This window comes from Lonchura striata, chromosome 3, assembly GCF_050655825.1.
Source record: "Lonchura striata isolate lonStrDom1 chromosome 3, ASM5065582v1, whole genome shotgun sequence".
Taxonomy (NCBI): domain Eukaryota; kingdom Metazoa; phylum Chordata; class Aves; order Passeriformes; family Estrildidae; genus Lonchura; species Lonchura striata.
In genome coordinates this window covers 15,325,406-15,347,483 of record NC_140705.1, presented here as the reverse complement: position 1 = coordinate 15,347,483, position 22,078 = coordinate 15,325,406, and the positions used below count along the sequence as shown (strand labels likewise).

Here is a 22,078-nt window from a genome sequence, read left to right as displayed (position 1 = left end):
TGCTTGTTAGACACCCCATCCTGTGTGGTTGTACAGCCAAACCCTGGGCTGAGCAGCAGCTTGAGCTGTCTTGCAAACCAGTGAGCACTGATCCTCTTAAAGTCTGGGCACTGGAAGAGTGAATCCATTCTGATGCTGCAGAGGTGGCAGAGGTGGCCCGTGTTGCAGGGTGCTTGGTGTGCTCCTCCAGCTGAGGCCACGGCTCTGGCTCATTTTCCCTTTCCAGCTGTGAAAGCTGTACTGAACATCCTTCATCTTTCATCTCGACCCGAGTCCTGCCCCAGAGTTGCCTCTGGATTGAGATCATTGGCAAGGATAAATCTTCTGACTGGTTTTGAAGTTTAACCTGTGAGCCCACCTGCCTGTTTACCTTCATTCACGTCTGGCAAGGCAGCTTGAGGCAGGCAGGCTCTGGCTGTGAGAAGGCAAATTGCTTCCATGTCTGCAGCAAGAGTAAATCATGACTCAAGACCCAGCAACCTCCAGGCTGAAGAAATGGTGAGACAGTCCAGGAGAAGCTGCAAAGCCTCAGCCACATCTCACAGTCCAGGCTGTCCTGAGATCCTCTGTCAAAGGCTGTCAAATGCAGCCTTCTTCCTTTTCTGCTTCAGTCCTCAGGTGTAAAAGGAAATTGATGACTTTATGTGCTGATGTGTGCAGAAGGCAATGGGCATATCTTAAAACATGCAGAAAACTTGAGGAAGCTGGAGCATACCCTTTGCTGGGAGAGTTTGTGCCAGATAGGAAGAATACCTTAGGTTTAATTGTTTCTCTTATGGCATCTCTTGAGTTCAGAGTGACTTCTCTTCTGTTGGTTATTACTGCCCAGATAAATCCACTTCACCCTGTGCAAATAATTGCCATGTCCTGTGCCCAGAGGTGAGGGGGAAGCCTGCTGTGGGTATGGTCTGTGCCAGGCAGTTGGTAAATGTGGTGGGCAGCTCCATGAGGTTCCTGTGGCACAGCTCCAGGCCTGTGGGCCCCTGTGCCCCCCTTGCTGGGGCAGAAGCTCTGTTTCAGCAAGGCTCTCTTGCTCCTTTTGGACTAGTGCAAAATGCAGCATGTAGCATTTGTCTTTGTCAGATGAATAATGTAGTGATTTGGTTAAAAATAATAGCCTTTTGCTGGTTTATTAATGGAGATTAATAGTGTCAGCTCAAAAGCCATTGTTAGCTATCCTGTTTTATGCTGCGGGTATTGAGCAGGGGGGTAGTTTCCAAAATGATGAATAAGAGACTCTCCAAAACCCTGCTTAATTCCAGCAAACTGTTTTAGGTGCAGGAAGTCAAATATTTTTTTAGCAGCAAGCTGAATATTTTTCTGTCCTTCAAGCAGTTGTGATTTGATGGTGGTTTTAGAGAAATACCATGAAAAGAAAATTAACTTCCCAATAATTCAGCTGGTTGGATATCAGCATTCACGCCCTGAGATGTGGCAAACTGATCTCTATAGTGCAATTGTCCTTTAAAAAAAAAAAAAAAGCATTAATTCAATAAGTTTCTCTCGAAATCTGTCATGGGCACAGCTACTGCTTTCATACTATTACTTACTTACAAATGATCTAGTGTCCTGTTTTCTGTGAGCAAGGGATGGACCAAAAGCAGAGTTACACTGACACCAGGTAATTAAACTGTAGTTGTGGTTTCCCAGCCCCACTGCCCCTGTCCCTTTGTGGTGTGAAGCTGGGTGCAGGTTTGACACAGAGGGAGGAGCACAGTCCCCATCAATTCTTGGGCAGACTGGGAACTGGTTGGGTACCACCATCCCGTTCTGCATGGTTTGAGAATGAGACAGATGGCTGTGAGCTGTCAGTGCTGGCTGGCTCTGTGGTCTGAGCTCAGTGCTGAGCACACATCATTTTATGGCACAGAGAAAGCCTGCAACAAGACCATACCACAGTATGAGGTCCCTCCTTGCATCCCCAAACTTCTTCCTTGCACCTTTTCCCTGGTGCAGTGATGTCCCAGCTGCATCACTCCTTTCTGCACCTTCCTGTGTTTCTGCAGCTCCTCCTTTTCTCTTGGTGATGCTGGAAAGGTTATCTGTGAAACCCAGTGCACCTTTGTTCCAGGTACAGAAATGTGCTTGTCTCTTGGTTATTTTAGAAGCTCATTTTATAAAACAGCTCAGTGCTTTGCTGTGTTCAGTAGAGGGATTTTTTTCTGGAGCCTAACAGTATGTTCTGCTTAGGTGTTCTTTTTAATTAGTCAATTCCTGTAATTGTGAATACTCAGGCTTTCCTTCAGGAGAGTTTGAAATTGGTTGTAGAGCTGTTACTGGGCCAGTCACCAAATGCAGCCTGAGAGAGAGCAGCTCTGTAAGGGCAGGCAGGGCACATGCAGGGTGACCTGGGGGAGGCAGAGCTCTGGTCCCTGCCTGCTCCTGCCACTGCGTGGTCTGACAGCAGTGTGGCTTGCCTGCTTGCTGTGTCACTGGAGGCCATCCAAAAACGCAGCAATCCACTGGCCCTGTGCTCACAGAGGAGGAGCTGTCACCAAGCGCAGTGAAATACCTCCCCACATGTGCCAGAGACTCTGGGGACCTTGACAGAAGGAAGGTCTTAGTTGAAAGGATGAAATCCAAGTTCAAAGAAAATCTAAACCACTATAGTGATTACAAAAGCATATAGAGTACTGTGGTCCCCTGTGGTGCTAGGGTCACTATTTTTTCTGCTCTCCTCTGCTCCTTCCAGTAGGTCTTTGGGAGCTGCTCTGGTGAGTGGGCTCTTGATAAACTGCAGAGAAACTGTATTCCTGCCACAGATCAGTGACATTAATAGGTCTAAAAATGAGTGTTCCTGAGAAATAAGTGCTATTGTTCAAAATTGGATTTTTCCTGGAGCGTTAGAGAGCCATTCCTCCAGAGAGCCCACCCAACTTCTCCAACAATGCAGGGACACCTGCTCTCTTCTCCAGCTATTTCTGGGCCACCAAGGTATCACAGAATCAGAATAACCTGGGTTGGAAGGGTCCTTAAAGATCATCTAGTCTCATCCCCCTGCCATGGGCAGGGACACCTTCCACTAGACCAGGCTGCTCTGAGCACCATCTACCATCCTGGCTTTGAACACTTCCAGGAATGGGGCACTCATAATCTATTCCAGTGCCTCAACACCCCCACAGGGAACAATTTCTTCCTTACATTCAACCCAAATTTAGCCTCTTCCAATTTAAAACCATTATCCCTGGTCCTATCAGCATGTCCCAGCTGGTGTGCTGGGAGCTCTGGGAGCTCCTGCCTCCAAGCATGAGGGAGGTTGGCTTTGATGGAGGTTGGCTCCCTTCCCACTGCCCACCCCGGGCTGCCTGGGGCCTCCCCAGCTCCCAGGCAGTGCACAGTGTCCAGCCTTGCTGAAGGCTGCTACAGGGAAGAGAACTGGGGTGTGAGTCTGTGTGCCTGGGATGATCTAGTGCCCCCCTCAAGGCATCCCACCTGCCACCCTCCAGGGATGCATCCTGCAGAATCCCACCTGCCACCCTCCAGGGATGCATCCTCCTTAGTCTCTGCAGGTACCAGTGCATGGTTTTTCATGTAAGCAAGAGAACCTTTTTCAGAACACCTGATGCCTTCACTGAGGGCTTCAGAGTATAGATGCATTTATTTCTGTTTCACGGGTCCCAGGAATCATAAAGTACTTAAAATACAGCATCTTAAGAGGTGTCCTGCAACTTTTTCTTGTAATTACATGTAGTGAAAATTTCATCTGATGCCTTTTATGCTTCAGCTGAAGATAGAAATAAAGTACTTTTCTACTTCTGATAATAAGCAAATACTCATAATATGTTAACATGCAGATATAATAAAAGCAGAAACCCAAAATACCAGGCTTCCCTGTCTGGGAGCACTGAAAATACTGTTTCCTTAGGGGACAGAACTTTCTGGTTTACTTTGCAGTCAGCTAATCATAAAATGCGGTGATTTTTCTTGTAGGACAAGAAATATTTGGGAAGGGCCAGGAGTAGCAATTATGAAAACTGATCCCAAATGGTTTGTTGCTCTACAAGAGCATGCAAATACCTCTTGAGGAGGATGACTGAAATGGGGATGTGCCTCCTGTTTTCACTCCATTCACTGGGATGGATCCACACCCAGGAGCCCCAGGTAGGACACCTAGGCTGGGACCCTATCCCAAAGGGATCATACAAATACTGTGTTCTCTGATGGCTCCCAGGAACCTAATCTGGCAGTGGGATGGTGGGATTTGAACTCTGAGATTACACTGCCTATGCACTAGATGGTGGGCTCGATCCCCTTTTCCTCCTACCTCTCATACTGGGGACCAGATTGTAAGAGACAATGCCAAATTCAGACCTGGACCTGAGACTTGCACAAGCACAGTTCAGCACATTTTAAGTGGCAGAATGGTGATTTTCATTCAACATCCCCTTAAATTCTGGATCAGATTATATTGCTGCATTTTTTTTTACTAAATTCAAAGCAAGATCTTCCTTCAAAGCACCACATTTCAACACCTCTAGTATGGCACTTAATTCTAGTACATGTTCATTTAAAAATAGCATTTAGAAATGAGCTTCTAAATATTGATTCTTAAGATGAATTGGTCCCTCTTCCAAGTGGCACCAATCAGAAATCAGCAGCTGGTGAGGATCTTCCTGCTCTCACTGGGAGCTGATCAGGTGAACTTTCTCCTCTGTGCTTCCCAAGCAGCCACGCTGTCCCTCCTGCTCCAGTCCCCTCCACCAGCCACCTCTGCCGTGCGGTCTCGCACAGTGGGACGCTGCGGTGGCAGCAGCTCTGCTCAGCTGGGCTTCCAGGGTCGTGCCTGCCGTTCTCGTGGTGGGGACCTGGACTCAGCGGCAGTACTCCCGCTCGATGCTGGCCATGAGCTCCTCCTCTGAGTAATCATACAATATTGTGGACTGCCCCAATGGCTTCTTGTTGCTTTCTGGGCACCTATCACGGAAGGGAATAAATTATTGGTGTTATGAGACTGACTCAGGCTCTGAAGATACAAGAAGATCCTTGCTTTTTTTTTTTTTTTTTTGTGAATGGAAAGATTGAGCTGCATGTGGCTTGTTGAGACACAGATACTCTGTCATGTCTAGTTCCCATACCCCACTGGAACATTGCCTGCTGACATTTGCTATCACTTGGCACCAACTTAGTCTGTGAGTTCACCACGGTACAACCCTTAGAGTACTCCAGGATCAAGCTCCCAGAACCTTTTGAGTTAGGCTCCAGGCCCAACTAATGGACAGTGTAGTCTTTATACTACTTTTTAAGATTTTAGGCAAAAAGAGATTATTTTGTTCATATTTGTAAGGAATCTGAGTTTCAACCAAAATATGAATGCAGCTCCCTGAAACTGCTCTTACGGCTTTTGTTTTCACATCAGCACAGCCCTCCCATGAGTGAGAACTGATGTATGACTCAAAGGGAACTGGTATGGGGTTTATTGGTGTTATCAGAGGTGGTTTATGTTGGGTTCAAGAGAAATCTGTCCCTACCTGCACAAGGGAGAACAGTGACAAGTCTTCTGCAGGCTTTGACCACTGTACCTCATGCTACCAATTAAGCCTACTTGATCTTACCCTTCAGGACTCAAGAGAGGAGCCAGCAGCTGACAAGTGCCTCCTTGGCCTTGTAGAGATCTGGGAGGTGAGCAAGCTGGGCTGTCAGGTTTGGAACACATGGCTCCTTGGAATGGAGGTCATGGTGAGGTGCAGAGCTAAGTGGAGAATTGAGCTGGTAAATCCAAAGTGCTCTGCCATGCCATGTTAACCAAGACTCTCAAATCCAAAGTGCTTTGCCATGCCATGTTAACCAAGACTTTGTGACCATCCACTAGTGAAGAACAAGTAAGCAAAAAACAAATGCTTTGGTTTTGTGTGTCAGTTCATTGCCAAAGAGGAGAGATTTTCAAGGGTTCGTTGCCAAAGAGGTGATATCCACTAGCATGGCTCCAGATCTGTCCCAGACTCATTATCTATTGAATTCCTCTAAGGATGAGATCTATCCCAACCATTGCTCTTGCAGATGGAATGAATAGAATTCATCCATTAGCATCCTTTATTAAAAAAACCTGAGGACCTGTTTACTAGACAAAATCACAGAAACTGCCCCAAAGCAGGTATGTAAATGTAGAATCAGAACTGAAGAAAACAACCCTGAAATGCTTTTCTAAGGACACTTTGTCCTACAGGGGAGGTGCTTTCACACTGTTCTCCTTGGGCCAGGCAGCATCCTCAGGCTCCTGCCCAGCCCAGGTGCTCTGACTGAGCTGTGTTTGCCATGCCCATGTGTGTCAGAAATAGCCTGGTGTTTTTCCTGGAGTCACCTGATGGCCAGCTGATGACACTGGCTAGTGTAGGTATTCTACAGTTACTTACTCTGCACTTTGCCCTTGATGGCAAGTTCTACTAGCAGCAAGCAGGATTTAGCAACCAGACTCTTCTGCTCATTCCTTTTATTCATTTTCCTGCTGAGGGCTGCAAGGTATCTGATTTCCACTGCACTAGGTTAGAGCTGAGAAGAAAGCCACAGGTTCAAGAACTCGAACCATACAGCAGCATTTACAAGGCAATAATGGGAAAAGGAAGTGCAGAAATCTAAGTTAAAACACACAATTTACTGATTTAAAATCTACACTGTGACAATTCTTTAACTAATTTTATGTTACGTGATGAATTACAGGCAGAGCTCCTGGCAGCTTGCTTGCAGGCCCACAGAAGAGCCATTGTTTCTCTTAGCAGTTACATAATTTCCCACTGTTAATTATTCTCAATGCTTTGGTTTGCATGGAGAAAATCTCCAGGTAAAACTCGTTGAGACACAGATGTGCTTCGGAAAAAACAAAAGCAGACTCCACTTCCTATGCACATCCCAGAAATGAGAGGAAAAGAGAGGGCTGCATTTCTTTAAAGAGCAAAGGAAAAGCAAGTTGCTGTTCATTCTGTTTCTATATTTGTGGCAAAGTCCTGTATCATTTAATACAGGAAAACTGAAATAAAATTTAAAAATTAGAGCTTTAATCTGGATAAAAGGAGAAGCTTCTGCACCCTGAGCACAGCAAGCAGAGGAACAGGCTGTGTGGTTGCCCAGGCTCTATCCTTGGAGGCTTTCAACACCTGATGGGACAAAGCCTGGAGCGTTCTGCTCTGACTTCACAGTTGATCCAGCTTGGAGCTAGAACTAGGAGATTGGACTAGAGACCTCCTGAGGCCATCCCAACCTAAACCTCCATCTCAAAGGCACGTTGTTGCAGCTATTTCTGACGATCCTAGAATTCAGTGAACAGCTGTGGCAGGGAAATCCCAAGCTCAGGATGTGCATAGGACAACAGCTGGTGGACCACAGGCCTGTTCTGTGCTCCTCCAGCTGCTCCAGCAGCAGAAGAGGCATCTTGCTCCTCTTGTCACCACGTGCCAGGGCTGCAGAGCCTGGCTTCAAACACAGAGTCCATCTGAGGGCTGTTAGACCTTCCAGCCAGCAAAATAACAGGTCAGTACCTTGAGTGGAAAGATTTTCAAACCCCAGATGTTCTGGGGAAGGAGACAAACATGTGAAGGAGCAAAGCTGAGAGAGAGTTAGCTGAAAAGCATACAAAAGGGGAATTTGCAGTGTGATAGGACAGCAAGGAAAAGAAGGCTAGTGCAGCTTTATCAGGATTACCGGACAGGCTTCTGGGCGCCTCACTGCTAAAATGTTCTTAACAGCTTGGAGGGAGTTTAGAAAGCAGCAATAAAAGTGATTTAAGAGGCTGGTGCAAAACAATTAAGGAAAGAGGAAAGCAAGAAATGTGTTCCATTTCAGCTACAGGCTTCTTGATGTTCCCTTCTTAAGGGAAGCAGGAATTATGGATGCATTTTTTTGTGAAGACAATGAACTGTGCAAAGTGGAGAAGGAAATGCAAAGGACAAAATTAGACCAACAGCGAGCAAAACCACCTATGAGCAAGATCCCAGCCATGGGGATGGCTGTCAGTGCCATATCCCTGGTGTCAGGCAGGTGCCTGGTGTGGGGGAGAGCTGCCTGCGGGCTCCATGACAATGGCCCTGATGGGTGACTAGGGTGACAAGCTCTCAGGCAGAAACCTGAGTTAAAACTGGCTGAAAACTCAACTGGGGTGAATCTAGGCCAGTGTTTTTTATCATTTTGCTGAGGATGGGCAAGTCCAGGGTTAATCATTAAAATGCCTTCTGCAAGATCTAGCAGCTGAAAAATGGGTCAGAACAACGCCCTGGTAACTCTGCCAGTGACACCAGCCTTGGCAGCAATTATAAATCATTACTGTGTGCCTGGGCTGTGTCATCCACCCGTGAACTACCAGATGCTGGAGAGCAGTTCCCAAAAGATTTTGGGGGAGGGAGGATGAGAAGTAACACAGCCCAACCAGGAGCACATCCAAAGTATTTACCAAGGGCTGGTTCAGATGCTCGTGTGGTGTCACACAGGCATGTTCTAGGACAGGAGTGCATGCCCACCTCTATCTTGCATGACTGCTCTCTTGACAGACACTGTTAAGTCTCTGTACCTAGCTCTTCTCCTTCCTTGACATTTGCTTCTCCTTTAATTGGCTTTACGGGAATTTCTTCAGTCAGCAACTCTATCAAGACAAGGCTGACTTTTGTTTGTAAAGTGTTTACCTAGAATGATTCCAGCCACAGAAATGTGAAGGATGAGACACCTACACATGCACATTAACCTCTGTTTCCATGGCTTGATTTGATTCTATTTGATTCGATGTCTTCAAAAATTTGCTGGGTGCTGGGCCATTTACAAAAAAATGTTTGCATAGTTCCTGCCAGCAGAAATTACAATTCTGCTTATCTCAGGCAGTACAAACACTTCACACGTGAGCTATGGGACTCTTCAGTGGGTATAAAGTAAATGTTATCTAAATGGAAATAATCTCCTGCTCTGTCATCCCAGATCAGAAAACATTTTCTGCTGTCTCAAACCTTCCTCTTGCATGTCAAAGAGGGTGGGAGAAGGAAAGCCTTGGCAGAGTGTGATGAGCCAGTGGGTGCCTGGGACCAGGGAGCTGCTTAGGGGCCTGGCAGGGTTGGCTGTGCACCCCAGGAGGAGACTGCTCAGTTGCCATCATAGCCCAGGGCCCACTGAGGATGCTGGAAAGCACAGGAGAGGTTTGAGTCCCTGTGAGAGCACCTGTACAAGCCTTGCCACCAGAAAAGCCAAGGGCAAATGTGTTTTCCAAGCACTCTGGGAAGCAGCAGCCTTGCCAGGTGAGCTCCCTGCCAGCTGGGAGAGAGAGCAGGAGCAGGAGGGCGGACAGCAGCGGTGCCTGGGCTCTGCTGACACATCCAGCAGCGCTGCTGGGCGTTGGTAGGTCACACAGACCGTGACCAGGGTCTGCAGATTAGGCTGCTCTCGAGTGCTGCAGGAGCAGAGGGGCTGGATGAGAATCAGAATGAGAATTAATGCTGAAGAGAGTCACTCCTTAATGTAAGTAGGTGATATTTTAAGATGGTTTTTCAAGCCTGTTCATTTCACCTGTTTTTTTAGCATGTGTTAAACTGTCCCCATTCCTAGTACAGGCAGACTCAGAGGCTCACTCTGCTAGGCTGCTTTGGCTAATGGAAAATTTCAGATTTCTTTTGTTTGGCACCCAGAGCAGCAGGTCCCCACCCTGTTCCCAAGGGACACTCATGTCTCTAACTGGCACAGCATTGGAGCATCTGATGGGCTTTCTCTTATGATTCCTAGGGAGCAAAGAGACATTATTCTCCTTTTCCACATGCTGCAGAGCCCACAGGTGAATCAGGGCCTGAGCTCTTTGCTGGAGCAATTCTCCACAGCTTTGCACTAACTACTCCAAGGTGTGTCTCTGACATGTGGACATCCTAAATTCTGATTGCTCACTACCTCTATACTACACTTGAGATGGAGCCTGGATCTTTTCAAGCAGCACCTGATTTTTTTTTAATTTGAAAATAAGTAAAATGGCAGAACATTTAGGGCTATAAACCATTTAATATCATTCCCAGCTCCTTTGCACAGTGTGAGGAATGCAGAAATAGCATAAAGGTCCCTTTTCCACATGTGTTTTCCCCTTGAAGATACCATGAAAACATGGATACTCACTGCTGGTCAAGGTTGTTGTTCTCTGGGCCTGGTGGGCTTCTGGGTGACAAAGCCTAGGACAGAAGACAAGACAGTTACAACACTTTGAAGTCAAGGAAGGTGATTCTCCCCCTCTGCTCTGCTCATGTTAGACCCCACCTGCAGTGCTGTATCCAGGTCTGGCGTTCTCAGCACAGGAAGGACATGGACCTGTTGGAATGAGTCCAGAGGGGGACCATGAAAATGATCAGAGACATGGAGCACCTTTCCTGTGGGGCTGAGGTAGTTGGGGTTGGTCAGCCTGGAGAAGGGAAGGCTCTGGGGATACCTTATTACAACCTTTCAGTACTTAAAGGAAGTCTACAAGAAAGATGGAGAGAGGCTGTTTACAAGACCTGTAGTGACAGGACAAGGGGCAGCAGTTTTAAACTGCAAGGGCAGATTTAGATTAGATCAAGGATTTGAAATTAGCTGATCTTCAAAGTTCCCTTTCAACCCAAAGCAATATTTCTTTCTATGAAACATATCTCTGTCTACAGTGGGCAACCTGTCCTAGTTTAAACTCCCTGGTTTGGTTTAAACCCTCAAACAATACAGAAAGTGGAGACAATACAGGTACAAGAGACTCTCCCTTCCCAGCCCTGTTGTGCCAGCTCTGTTTCAGTACTCAGGCCAGCTGGGTGGCTGCTGCTACAGAACCAAACCCTGAACACTGACCTGTCAAACCTCCCATTTTCCATGAATGCCCACTGCGCCACCAGCTGCAGGTAACATATGAAAACACCTGCTAAGGGAGGAAGTCATAGCAACATCAACTCAATTTTCACCTGACAAAGATGTTTCCTGGAAAAATTATCCATCTGGGGTGAAACATCCATCTTCCCTATGCTGGAATCTTCAGGCTTTTAATGGGATACCTGGGGAGCACCCAAAGTGGAACCTAACAGTATTTAAAGTGGAGGCAGGGATGGCACCATCCATCCCCAGCTGGGCCAGTAATGAAATGAACCCTCTCTAGCCAAATACTACTGAGAATAATGCATCTCTCATGTTTTTCTACCTTTTCAGGGTATTCTCACAGGGAAAGGGAGTGGGACAGGGACTTTGTATCTTGGCTTATAATTAATTACCTTTTCTGAGGTGCAGTCCTGCAGCTGGTGGCCTCCGTCATACAAGGTACCCTGAATCTCACAACAACACTAACAAGTTCAACAAGTAGCACCAGCCAAGGCCTTCCAGAAAACAGAAATGAAAAGCTGTTCCATCAGTGTGGAAGAGGGGAAAGTATTTTCTGTACAAGAAAAAAGGGAAGTGTCTTAGTTTGAAACAGGAGGCAGGAGCCTCCCTTGGAATGGAAAATGTAAACACCTTCCCTCTGAATTATTATAATTTTGAAATGAAGGGGCTCTCAGGCAAAGATATGAGAATAAGAATAGCAGTTCTTTACTAGTGTGTATGACACAGCAAATAAACAAACGACAGCGAACACAAACCGGGCCCGGCCGCGGCCGCCGCGCTTTCCCTGCGGTGCAGTTCCGGGCACGGCCGGCAGGGGCGCTGCGGCACCCGGCGGGCGGGACAGGGGCGGTGCCGCCCCGCGCCTGCAGGGGGCGCTGTGGCTAACGGCGGCTGGGCCCCGACGGGAGGGATGGAAGGGATGGAAGGGATGGAGGGATGGGAGGGATGGGAGGGATGGGAGGGATGGGAATGATGGAAAGGATGGGAGGGATGGAAGGGATGGGAGTGATGGAAGGGATGGAGGGATGGAAGGGATGGCAGGGATGGAAGGGCTGGAAGGGATGGGAGTGATGGAAGGGATGGAAGGGCTGGAAGGGATGGAGGGATGGAAGGGATGGAAGGGATGGAAGGGATGGAAGGGATGGGAGGGATGGGAGGGATGGAAGGGATGGGAGTGATGGAAGGGATGGGAGCGATGGAAGGGATGGAGGGATGGGAGCGATGGAAGGGATGGGAGTGATGGAAGGGATGGGAGTGATGGAAGGGATGGGAGGGATGGGAGGGATGGGAGCGATGGGAGCGATGGGAGCGATGGGAGCGATGGGAGCGATGGGAGGGATGGAAGGGATGGGAGGGATGGGAGCGATGGGAGGGATGGAAGGGATGGAAGGATGGAAGGGATGGAGGGATGGGAGGGATGGAAGGGATGGAGGGATGGAAGGGATGGGAGCGATGGAAGGGATGGAGGAATGGCAGGGATGGAAAGGATGGAGGGATGGGAGCGATGGAGGGAGGGATGGAAGGGATGGGAGGGATGGGAGGGATGGGAGGGATGGGAGGGAGGGTTTGCTTCACCAGCCCGGGGACAGCCGATCCCGGTGCCCAGCAGGACTCTGGGAATCAGCACGCTGGGCCCGCAGGACTCATTGGCAGGCAGGGGCTGCGAGGCTACAGCGCAGCGAAAGCTCGGAGCGGTGCAGAAGAGGCAGTGGTGCAGGGCAGTGGCCCGGCTCCCAGCAGGGCAGGGAGAGCCAAGCTCAGGATCCCGGCACCCGAGCAGACGGGGATGGGCCCTCTTTCAGTGAGGCAGGTCTTAACAAGGTCCCAGTTCAGTGGCTGCTCTCATGAGCAGAGGCTCATCCCATCCAAAGCCAAGAGAGAGAGAGAGAGAGAGCGCAAAAGGACAGAAACCTAACCACCAACAGGAGGCAAAGGATCCTGGGGGAGGTGTGGAAAAGCTTAGAATGCAGAGTCATTTTCTGTTCCTCTGCTGTGTTTCTGCAGGGCTGGATGGGATCAAGTGATTCCTCAGTAGGATCACGTATATGCTCTTAGAATAGCTCAAACCTGTGCTGCCTCAAGGTCGTGCATGGGACCGGTGCTGGAAAGTGTGGCAGCAATGGAGGGGCAATGCCTCACTATAGGCACTGCTGCCTACAACAGTGATGGCTTCACACAGTTTTGTGCCAATTAAAACCTGTTGGTATTGGTCAGGCTTCTATGTGCCATCCACTAGGTAGAAATGTCTACCTGGGCGTCATATTGCATGACACCTGATTTTAATTTGCAACGATATTTTTTCACTACAGTCCTTCCTCAGCTGCTTCTCATGGGGAATGGACAGGAGTTAAAGTTTAAACACTGCAAGGCAGACAGAGAGGTGCTTGGCAGTGAACTGCTGAGTTCTTCCCTGCCTCTTGCAAGGGCTTTGTGCTGCTGTGGTCACCTTTGGCTCCCATGCTTCAGCAACTGAAGAGAGCTGCAGCAAGGACACCTCTCTCATGGCTCTGGGTGAACATCTCTTCCAGGTGAGCCCTTAGTAGCTTCCATTTCAGGAGCTGGGAAAGGTATCTGTTATACACTGTATTTCACATCCTGGCTTCCAGCTTAAAATGACAAAAGATGCTGCCAGTCTTTCATAGAGTTTTAGTGTAATACCTGTCAAAAGGCATTCCACATCCTTTCAGAACAGCCCCTGCTCTTTGTCAACACTGTTTTCTCTGGAAGAGGCTGAACTAGTCTAGAAAGAGCTTCTGGGTCCAAGCAGAGACAAGGGTATGTGAGAAAGCTGACAATGAGGGAAGACAGTTCTCTCCTGGTTATTTACAATTGTTTCTTGGCAATCTCCCACATGTAACAAGAGCAAGAAGCAGTGCCAGGAGAACAGCATGCTGAGCTCCAATGGCTGACTTCTCCTGGGATTGTATCCCACAATGCAGCTCCTCATCCATCATCCACTGGACTACTGTTGGAGCCTGAGTTTCCTTCCACCAGGTGAAGAACATTATTCATCCTCAGCACCTCGGGAAATAAGAGTTCTTCAGGCGTGCTTTGATGATATTTTTCGTGAGAACCCAGCTTCCAATACTTCTGTGCAAAGGATGGGTTTGGATAATTTTAGAGAGGCGTTTGGATTGTACAGGAGGTTGTCTGTTTTTTCTTCTTGTGGCTGACTCCTCCATATTACGAGCTGTACGTGTTGTGTGGGTGGAAGACAGAATTAATTCGTCATCAGGATAGTGCAGCTCTGGTTAGCAGAATCTGCTTCTCTGTGCAAAACCTGCTCCCACCTTTTCCAAGGGATCTGTCAGCAGCAGTACTTATTTCCCAAGAGAATTTGGATCTGGCACATGTAGATTTCTACCAACATTTCATCCAGTGCATGACTCAAAAACGGTGGCAAGTAAAAACAAAAGGCCTTTTCCCTGCCATGAGAGTCTCCATGGGTTTGGGAGCTGCTCCCCATTCCTGCGGGCAAGGGACACTGGCTCGGCGGCGCCCGGGTGACACCGTGTGCCGAGCAGCAGGCAGGGCACAGAGCACCGCCTGCCGTGGGCTGAGACACAATAAAACTGACCCCACCCAGCCGGCTGGGGATTGCTGTAATGGGTATCTTGCAAGTTCAGCAGATAATTAGTGTTAGCCCTTTATGTGGGTTAGGATGATGTGCGTGTCAGGACACTTTAATATTATGGGTTCCTATCCTACAGCTAAATAAGTAATTGCTGGCCTGGTTGGCCTGTGTCCTGGTAAGAGTTAAATGAAGTCAGCTTGTCCTTTCTGCAGCTCGCAGTCATCTTTTTATTACTCATCTAGACCGTGGCGTGTCATCTTGTTTTACACCCCATTCTCAGCACAGGCATCCTGTGCTGACATCTGCTGTGCCACAAAACCCCACATCACCCCCTCCTTCAAGTTAAAGGCTTGGATATTAAGCTCACCCAGTATGTATCCACATTTAATTTAATGTCATTTCATGTGGGGTGGAATGGTTTGACAGTCATTGCTCACACAGTTCAGCCATCCTTTAGGGCAGCAGCTCCTGGGAGCATGGCAGAGCTGAGAGCTGGAAGCAAGAGCTATTTTTCTCTGCTGCACACAAAAACCAGCATTCCCGGGGTGCAGCTTCCCACTCACCCTAATCCAGCCCAAGTTCCTTGTGGCCCTGCCATGAGGGCCTAGCCCTTAACCCCCTACTTTCTCTGTTAGCTCCAGCAGCTGTGAATAAGCTGGGTAAGAATACCCTTTCCTGGAACCTTCCACAGGGTGATCTGGAGCCATGTACCTTTGGAAGCTCTAGAACTGCTCCCAAGCTGCACTGAAACCAACCAGCTACAGTCTTGACTAACATTGTCTCCAAAACTCAGAGGCCAAATTCAAGCCCTCTTTGAGATGGTCCCTGCGCTGGTCCCCCTAAGCAATGCCCAGGCATTATTTGGGAGACTACAAGCTGGTCCTAACCAAAAATCATGCCAGCTCAGTGGGGCAGACCATCAAGGTCCAGCACCGGGCAGCTGCTATGGTACATTTACCAGTATGTTTACAGCTCCGAGATGCAGCAGAAATACAGACTCTGAGTGCAGTTCAGGTGCAACTCACGTCCAAGGAGTGACTGAGCCACGTGAAGTATCTACACAGGAGCAGTGTGGTGTCTGCCAGTGCTGCTCCACTGGCTGTGCTTTAATAGTGCAGAGTTTCAGAAACATGTATGCCAGTGCTTCTTTCCCTGCCTCTGCTGCTCCCAAATCCCTCTTCACAAACGCGCCGTGAGCTGGAGCAGCGGGTCAGTCTGAGCTGAAATGCAGCCTGTGGCAGGGAGGGAGGGCACGGCTGGAGAGCCCTGCCACGGCAGGGCAGCACCCTCCAGCAGTGCCAGCAGCGCTGGGGCTGGGACAGGCAGCACTGCTGCCGTCAAGCCTCTCCAACCTGCAGAGTTATTGCTGGCTAAAAAAAGTCGCTTCCCTAGGGTGCCAGTAGGTACCAAATGTGACACACGGCCCCAGCCCCCAGCTGTACCCCAGGCAAAGCACTTCCAGCTTTGCCTTGGTCTGCAGCAACATCCTCTGGCCAGTGAAGGAATTAGGAGCAGGCGGTGGACGGGAAGTGGGCAGGGATGCAAGGAATTCCCACGCTTCTCCTCTCCTGCCAACTAAAACAGCAGCTCCCAGCTATTCTGTACATGCCCTGGGCTTACTTTTTAGATCACGCATAGTTTCCAGGGCAAAAGCCACCCATGCTCTGCCATGTGAAAAGGGGGAGTTGTGGAAAATACCTAGTCAGCAGTTTTCCAAGTCCAGGTGCAACACAGCTGTGCTGGGAGGGTGATGCTGACTGAGGGGACAGCCCAGCTCACTGCTTCTGGGCTCTGCTAAAGTTTCAGGGGCTTTGAACAAGACAAGAAATAGAATGGCATAGAGAGGGAGACCTTTAACTCAGCAACTGCCAGATCTACAACTGGACATTAACTGCAGAATCTGAAATAATCTGACTTTGGAAAGTTCAGGGAGTCCCAGATATTAAGATGGAAATGACATTTTCTAAAGGCCCCATGCTCCCTATGAAAGTGTAGCACAGTGTCTTGATTCAAGGGCATTTTTGACTATTAAGACAACCAGGAAGAAAATGTTGAAATAAACTGCTAACAACGTGGAATTAGAAAGATGAAATTTCTGTTTGAGGGAAGTACATTTTAACAAGAGTAAAAAAATAAACCTGAGTTCCTGTAAGAAGATAACGGGACATGGCATTTAATGTTCCTTCAGGACCCTTTCGTGTTTGCAGCTGGGGATCAGCCAGCCACGAGGTGACGCTGTACCACATCAGTCTGCAGAAAAAACATCTGGCTGAAAAAATCAGGCAAAGGTTTGAACACTCGAGTGTTTTAAAATTATATGATAATCCCTCTAGAAGTTGGTGAATACACCCTCTACCTGTGTTACTCCTGTGCTGCAGCTGGGATGATTTGCTTCATGGAATCACATTCTGTCTCCAGTCAGGAGGAATGATGATGCCATGGAAAAAGCTGTTAAAACCGTAGCCCTAGCATGTCTGTATTATTCCTCATTTCAGGGAACCAATGGGGAAATGCATGGTGCCACGGCCTCTGCCCTGGCTTCCACCAAGAACTGCCACACCTGCTCTGTGCTGCAGCAGCACCTGCAAAACCTCAACTACATTTTTTCTGTCTTGAGCAAAGAAACAAGGAAAAGCTCATACAGCCATCTGGAATTGACAGCAAAGCTGAAAATGGATGTTTGATGCTGACAAAAGGTATTGGGGTCTGCTCTGAGGCCTGTGCAGGTTTCCCATCAGGATTTGGCTCCCAGCCTGCTGCTGCGATATGCTTTCATCCTTTTTCCTCCCAAGCATTATTTGAATATAATAAAGATGGCTCAAGCCTTTAAAGGCAGCTGCATGTCTCTCCACTAGCCCTTGTCACCTGGCCTGACTGCCCATCAGTGTTCCCAGCTTGCTGCTGGATGTTAAATTGTGCCAGGGTTCAGCTGTTAAACACAACACTGATATACATCATGCCCAGGAGAAACCCAGCTGGGACAGCAGAATGATGAGTCCTGTTTGCAATTCTGCTCTCTTCTGACTGGTGTCAAAGGTCTCTTCTACTCCCACGGGCCAGAATCTGCTCCTCCAGAGGCTATTTCTCATCAGACTTTCTTACTGTGATACCTCTTTGTTGCCTTTCCTCTTCCTGCCTTACCTTTCCCCCATTAACTCTGTTGAATTAGCTCATCCTTTCTTCTCTGAAATTTCTTTGCTTATCCTCCAATTTGGACAACTGAACAGGGCAAAATAAGCAAGTTCCTACCACAAGACAGAAACTACAAATGACTCAAAAAGCTGTCAAGAATGAGAGAAATTGCCATAAAATTACTAGCGATGCAATGAAGCTGATGGCCCTTTTCAGAAACCTCCTCCCCTAACCTCCTGGGAAGGGTGGGACTGCAGTTTGCACAACAACCTAAAACTGCACTCAGTAAACAACCAAAACCTGGTGCTGCAAAGTTTCCTCCCTCCTTTTCACAGGCTAGTGACTTTTTAGGCCATCTCAGGTTCAGGAAAATAAAGTGCTACCAAGAAAAGCTTCAAGTCTGCCCTGAAACTACCTCAGACTTGTACGTCTGTTGTATCTTTGAAAAATACTGGTAAGTTCTTTGCTGTCTTTGTCTGGATGCAACCAGAGGTGTGAGCTTCCTCCTAAAAAAGAGGCAGCAGCAACAGCTGGATGAGGACACATACAAGATGCTCAGCATCACTGCTGCCTCACTGGTGGCCCTGCTGTGTGCTGCAGACCCTTGGCTTCTCTGGATGACCAAGGCCCCACATGCCTGCTCCAGGCTGAATTTTGAGAACCCTCATGGACATCTCTGTGTTGCAAAGCTTGGTAGCATTCCCATCCTTGGTCTGCACCACAACCTGGGGTGGTTGAGGTGATGCTACAGGTTCCTAAATAATTTCTGCCAGAGAGGGAAGTCTGAAGCAGGGACTGGGGCATAGTGACCCTCACACTACCCCAAGGGCCACATCTTAAATTCTTCAGCCTCTATAGTTTGCTCCTTGTCATTAGTTCACTGGTATCTACTGTCGTAGTGGACTGTCTCTATTGGTGCTAGAAAAGAAAGATGAGGGCAGTTCCATTGCCTTTTTGATATGTTATTATCCAGAATATACACCACTTCAGAATAGGGCTAAGATACTGATTTATGCATGGGAAAACTCACAGCTTATTAGAATTATTAAAGATACAGCCATTATATTCACATGTGGAAAAAGAGGGAAAATTAATACCAGCAGCCTCTATTCCCATAAGTAAAGACAAATGGGAGAAGTCAGGAGGATTACTCCTAAATGAGAGGCCCTCAGAAGAGAAAGTAGTGCTGCAGTAAGCTCCATTCATTCTGCAGGAGGGTTTGGAGTTTAAAGAGCAAGGAAAAAAATATGTCAGTACAAGATATCTGGTTTTTAAAATTCAATTTCCAAACCTTACTTTGAGGTTTTTCTTTAAAACCTGTCTAAATAAAGGGTTCTCATACAGAACCCTGCCAAGTTTCCTAATGGAAAATTTAGTTTGTATTAAAGTAATCCTCAACCCACGGATGTGCAGTTCGGTGATGGAATTTATACCCTTCTAAAGAGCAAAACTGAGGCATGCAATGCAGAATGTTCCTGGGTCCTAAATATTTCTTTCAATTTTTGAATTTATTACTTTATTTTGACAACTTTCGTCTATCTGTGGAGAGCAGTGTTTATCTAACAAAAACCACACAGCTTCCAAAGCCAAGCTAAGATGAAAGATGTCGGTGATTTTCGACCTCATCACTAGCTGATATATATGCTGCTGTTATTCTTGGATTGGAAAAAAAAGCCCAAAAGATAAATCTCAACTCCCTCGGAAGCAAATCCATTATTTGTTAAAGAGACTGAAATGTGTCTTTAGGAAGAGCCAGACTGCAGTTGCAGCGGACTGGCAAACATTAAAGGGCAGCTTTATGTTCACATTTTAAACCTTCTATTTACAAGTCCGACGCAGGAAAAAGCAGGAACCGAACTGTAAGAAGTCGACGTATTTCAAAAAGTCAGGAAAAGAAACTTCCAGTAGCACCGGGAGACCGAAAAACGGGATGGCCCCTCTCGGGACCGTGTTTCCCTTGCACCGGAGACTGAAAAGGCGAAGAGAGCAGCAAAGAGAGAACGCGAGGAGAGCAGCAAAGAGAAAACGCGAAGAGAGCATCGAGCCTGGCTCGCAGCGGAGATGAGAAGACTTGAACGCCGCAGACGCTCGGAGGACGCCGCGGCCGCGGCGGGGCTGCCGGGGCGGCGGGACAGCCGGGCTGGGCTGCGCTGGGCCCGGGGCCGCCGCGGGGAGGGCCGGGGGTCGCTCGGGGTCCCGTCCGGGGTCCCGCTCGGGGTCCCGCGGGGCCGGCGGGCACTTACCGCCTGCTGCAGCGGGGCCCCGCCGCCTCCCGCGCCGCTCCCGCCCGCCCGGGGCTCGGCGCTGCCGCCGGCGGCCGCGGCTCGGCGGCCGGGCCCGGGCGGTGCCGCCGCCCCGCCGCCGTCCGGCGCGGAGCCCGGCGGGCCCCGGCTCTGCCCCGCTCTGCCCGCGGGGCCCCGCCGCCGGCTGCTGCCGCTGCCCATGGCCCGAGCCGCGGGCAGCGCCCCGGGCCGCCGCCTCTCCCGGCCGGGGCGGGAGCGGCGCTCGGCGGTCCGGGAGCCTTTCGGGGGGAGAATCCCAGCCCGAGCGCCCGGGGCCGGGGGAGGGAGCCGGGAGCCTTTCGGGGGGAGAATCCCAGCCCGAGCGCCCGGGGCCGGGGGAGGGAGCCGGGAGCCTTTCGGGGGGAGAATCCCAGCCCGAGCGCCCGGGGCCGGGGGAGGGAGCCGGCGGCGCAGGGGAGGGGTGCGCGGCCGTCTCTGATCGCGGTTTTGGGCAGGCTGCCGCGCTCCCCTGTCCCTTCCAAAACTTTCCAGCCCAGCCCGTTAGCTCGGGCCTCCCAAGCTGCAGATCTTTACACGCATCTCCCCGAGCTGCGGGGAGGACATTGTCCTCTTCGGGGACCATGCAGCAGGAGCAGCACTCCCGGGCTGCTACACTTAAGCCCGGGTCCCGCAGCCCTGTGCAGAACAGCCCAGCCCGGGGGAAGCCCCGCGGGGCGGGTTTGCGGCACCGAGCGCGGTTCTGCCCTTATTCCCGGAGTTACAGGGAACTCCCGGCAAAGGATGCCCACAGACGGAGTCACTGCTTCCCGACAGCCCGTCAAGCCTGTGCAGCTGATCCCTCAGCCATCCTCGGCTGCTCTTTGCTTCCAGCAGTGCACTATTTGCACATTGTTCGACAGTGGAAGATTATAGATATTAAAGGCAAGGCTGTCATTCCCTCCAGGGGAGTACAGTGGCTGCTTGGTGTCCAGCCCGCTCTGCCTCCCTTCTTCCAAACCAGAGGCTGATAAAAGCAGGAGGCACAGAGGTGTCATTCCTCTTGCTGCTCCATGGCACTGACTGCAATGATTGCATTTACCAGTCGTTGATTCTGCTGGTTCTTCCTAAACCACTGAGCTAAAGCCCAAGAGTTTGTAATAGAGGGGCTGGAGGAAAGAAGGCAACGAGATGTCAGATCATTGCCAGAAAGATGAGTTCATAGCTGTGGGGACTTATAAGAAAGATGGGGACAGACTTTCTACTACAGCATGTATCGATACGACAAGGAGTAAGATTTTAAACTAAAAGAGGGCAGATGTAGACCAGATGTAAGGAAGAGATTTTGTTACAAAGAGGGTGGTGAAACACTGGCACAGGTTGCCCAGGGAGGTGGTAGATGCCCCATCCCTAGAAACACTTAAGGTTAGCGTGACAGGGCTCTGAGAGACTGGGTGTAGTGGAATGGCAGGGGGTTGAACTAGATGAACTCCATGGGTTCCTTCCCACACAAACTGACTGAGAAAGATGTTCTGTCAGAAGAGTAGATCATCTGGGAGTGTGGGGGTGTGGTGTCACATGCAGAGCCCTGGGTCCAGAGCCAGGCCAGTCACAAAGTTGCTTTGGATCTAAGGCAGGTCTTGGAGAAAGTAGAAATTATGGGTTGCTGAGGAGGAGATGTTGGAGCTGAATATGGGATTAAATAGCCCCAAACAAAATGTCCCAAGGGAACAGGCTCTGCAAGCATCAGAGACAAAAATTCTTCTCAACAAGAAGTGAGCAAATTCCTCCTACTCCCCCATTCCTGCTGGCTGTCTCTGAGGGAGTGGAGCCTCCTGGAAAGTTTCCTGGCTGCCCCCATGGAAACAGTTCATTCCAGGACAGTTCCCCAGATTCACTTGGAAGCAATGCTGGCTCCATAAACCAGCTGTCAAAATGAGCCAAATATCTTGTGTTTTGAAGCAGATCATTGCTGGAGCCAGGAAAGTGTTTGAGCAGCAGTGATCTCAAATGCTGCTGTGGTTTAGTAGTGACACTGAAGGACTTTGAGGCCATTCAGTGATATTTCCTTGCCCCTAAAGGACTGGTGAGAATTAAACAGAATATTTCCCAAAAGCTAAAGGCCTAATAAGCATATGACTCCTCAGAAAAATTAATTAAAATTGGCAGATTTCTTTTTATGATGGCCTGGTGCCTTTTAAGACCATTTCCCAGCAGGGACAGTGGACAGTATCTTGGCTGATCTTCAAGAGCAAAGGTGGAAGTGTGTAGTAGAAGTGCCAAATGTGGCATATGGATCAATTTTGCATGGCACCCAGCCAGACCAGCAAGGAGCCAGAATCCTTCATATCAAAAGCACAGTGTTGAGGGA

At 49.1% G+C, this 22,078-nt stretch overlaps 1 protein-coding gene across 1 annotated transcript; it reads right to left on the bottom strand.

Moving 5' to 3' along the window:
* Positions 1–3,579: 3,579 nt before the first annotated feature.
* On the bottom strand, positions 3,580–19,932 carry CYS1 (cystin 1). Its single transcript, XM_085574143.1, has 3 exons — positions 19,732–19,932; positions 10,066–10,118; positions 3,580–4,914 (listed from the first exon to the last, which is right to left on the bottom strand). Exons 1-3 carry the CDS (start codon positions 19,930–19,932, stop codon positions 4,812–4,814), a joined length of 357 nt encoding a protein of 118 aa, XP_085430269.1. The 3' UTR covers positions 3,580–4,811.
* Between the last annotated feature and the right edge of the window lie 2,146 nt (positions 19,933–22,078).

What these genes read in the sequence shown, in the direction of transcription:
- CYS1 (XM_085574143.1), bottom strand. Translation starts at nt 19,932, where the DNA reads ATGGGCAGCGGCAGCAGCCGGCGGCGGGGCCCCGCGGGCAGAGCGGGG. An exon ending in GGGCCCCGCTGCAGCAGGCG is followed by an intron (nt 10,119 to 19,731) that starts GTAAGTGCCCGC and finishes CTTCTGTCCTAG; the next exon opens with GCTTTGTCACCCAGAAGCCC. An exon ending in AACAACAACCTTGACCAGCA is followed by an intron (nt 4,915 to 10,065) that starts GTGAGTATCCAT and finishes CTTCCGTGATAG; the next exon opens with GTGCCCAGAAAGCAACAAGA.